The 2642-nt window shown below is 46.6% G+C and overlaps 1 protein-coding gene across 1 annotated transcript; it reads right to left on the bottom strand.

The window, feature by feature from the left end:
- Positions 1 to 765: 765 nt before the first annotated feature.
- Positions 766 to 2307, bottom strand: LOC115750450 (U-box domain-containing protein 26-like). The gene has a single exon (XM_048272212.1). It carries the CDS (start codon positions 2059 to 2061, stop codon positions 838 to 840), a length of 1224 nt encoding a protein of 407 aa, XP_048128169.1. The 5' UTR covers positions 2062 to 2307; the 3' UTR covers positions 766 to 837.
- Between the last annotated feature and the right edge of the window lie 335 nt (positions 2308 to 2642).

Raw genomic sequence — 2642 nt, 5'->3', positions numbered from 1 at the left:
AGCAGCAGCACATGTGATCGCCACCATGGCCAGGTCCACCACCAATAAACAAATCCAATTGCACGAGGACCACAGCCATTTGAAAGCAATTCTGAAGCATAACCTATAGGTTAACATTCACATTGACATTCCTAAACATGAATCATGATTCATAGAAACGGCAATGGACTTACATATAGTAGTGAACTCCACTTGTGACGAGTTTCTAAGCAATGCGCACGAGGCAGGGCGAACTTATTTCCGACCATTTAAGCTTGTGAGAGAAGTGGATACCCATCGCATTATAAGAGCTTCAAACAGATCATGTTATAGGCAGATTGCTCCCATTGACTACTTCAGTTTACTTCATTGCAAAGTAACCATCTCGGGTTTCACACGTACGGTCCGATTCACATACTAAAGTTAAATGTTAGGAGTGAGTTCAATGTGCACTCCATACATAGTTTCGTGACTGGTCTTTTGATACAGTCACATATATGTTCACCGGTATTCTTGTTGTTAGGATATGCAAATTATAAATTTCATCAGTGGTCACTAGATTTTGGTGGACTCTATAATGAGGTCATTGAACTTCGATTTCCATCACAGGGTGCAGTAAACCTCTATTCTTCGTGACCAGTGCTTTTCTATTGGAATCTGGCAAAACTTCTCGGTAAGATGCTGACGTAGTGGACACGTGGCCAATTTATATGGATGCCACGTCACTGCACGGGGCCACGATGTTGACATTTTGCCAAATAGATATTATTGGTGACATTGCATGTAGCAAAATTAAGAATATTAGTTAGTCAAATTGATAGTCAGAAACACAAAGTAGAGATTAAATAGCTTAGTTACTCATTGCATATTGTATGGTTTAGATGATCTAAGCAGCTTGAGAAGCATCCTGGCCTTCGTCTTGGTCGTATCACCACATTGGCTCTGTAGAAGCAGCAGCAACTGAGTCAGAACTCCTGCTTTTAGCGCAGCTTCTCTTGCCTCTGATGAATCACAGCACAAGAGGATGAGCGAGTTCACTGCGCTCTCGCTCCCTCCATGATCCGATACTCTGAACAACGTCTCGACCAGAGCACTAGTTATGCCCTGTGGGTCATCCAGGATCGCCTTTTTCGCCTTCTCGATTCCTAGAAGCTGCTCGAGCAGTTGCATTGCCGATGGTGCCGCTGGTGCCGCTGGTGCTCTCTCTTGTGTCTTGGCCCGTGAGATGTACGCGAGGAGACCGTCGATCAGGCCTTCTCGCAGCAAGATTTCTCGGATTGACTCCAGAGAACATAGAGACGATACGGCCTTGATTGCCACCACGGAGACCTCAGGATTTTGGTGGAGGAGCAGGATCATTCCTCGTAACAGTCGGAGTCTATGGCCAAGCGTAGTGAAGAGCTCTTTGGTCTCGAAAGATGACGACATTGTCTCGAGAAGTCGGCACAAACTGATCTTGATGGTGACTGTTCCATGCTCGAATAGTGCTAGGAATGATGCCAATTTTGACTGTTCTTTGAGCATATTGAGACACTGAAGCTCACCGAAGTCCAACAGTTGCAATGTACAAGATAGAGCTTGGTCCACAAAGTGCACCTGATCAGGACTCGGAGTGGAAGATGCTCTTGAATCCTCGTTCCCGAAAATTAGCTCCAACAGCATCGGCAAGAATCCCAACCGGAGAAAAGCAGCACATTTCAAGGGAGATTCCGCAGACAAAACCTGAACTCTGCCGACCATGTGAACCTTGTCAACTAAGGTGGACTCAGGGGCCTCGAGGCCATGTCTCAAGGCGATGAGGCAACGGTCAGGATCGATCGTCTCGAAGTGATCGGGGCCAGCTTCGCGGCCCAATCGGAGCCACCGCTCTATCAGATGCCGGAGAGTGTGGTTCGGGACGACGGACGGGTCGTGGAGCCTCTGCATTGTGACAGGGCAGGTGAGGTTACCAGCAGCGAGCCACTTCTCTATGCTTGACCGGTCGTAGGTCTGGCCTGTGCACAGAGTGACCGGGTCGGTGAACAAGTCTAGGCTAATTGGGCATCTGAACAAATGGGGAACACCCATATCTGGGTCTTTCATGAGGAATTCGGATGATCCCAGGTTGTTCAATCTTTGAGATAAAAGCAACAAAAGAACCCAAAAAGATGGGCAAAAAAGACCAGGAATGAGCAATTAACTTGTGAAGAAGCAGATCAAAGTGACAATCAGGGAACTAGGAAGGAATGAGAAGGGCAATCTTGGTTTGGAGGCAGTCAGATGAGATGAAAACACCCAGAAACAAGCACTAGATGAGGAAGTCCAGGACATGATACAATACGCCCAGGAAGATTAGGACAAAGCAGTGGATCCCCACCCCCATCCGTTAAGGGGGAAAAAAAAAAAGGGGGGGATGGGCACCCGTTTATGGCAAGATTACAGCTAAATAATGCAGAATAACTGTGGGAAATGCTCTCTCTCTCTCTCTCTCTCTCTCTCTCTCTCTGTTTTGTATGGGGGAATATTTATGAATGCAGTTCAGTCAAACTGACCCACCTAGAAAAAGTTAATGGGGGCATTGTCTTTGAAGTTTGAATCTGCCCCACATAAGTTGAAAAAAGGAAAGGGCATGATGTTGTTTTGGAAAGGAGAGGTGCTGGTTTCATGAGTATGATGAGAGGTGC

Source organism: Rhodamnia argentea, chromosome 11, assembly GCF_020921035.1.
Source record: "Rhodamnia argentea isolate NSW1041297 chromosome 11, ASM2092103v1, whole genome shotgun sequence".
In the NCBI taxonomy this organism is placed as follows: Eukaryota; Viridiplantae; Streptophyta; class Magnoliopsida; order Myrtales; family Myrtaceae; genus Rhodamnia; species Rhodamnia argentea.
Note: the sequence above shows the minus strand (reverse complement) of the source record. Positions and strands in the feature narration are given on the sequence as shown.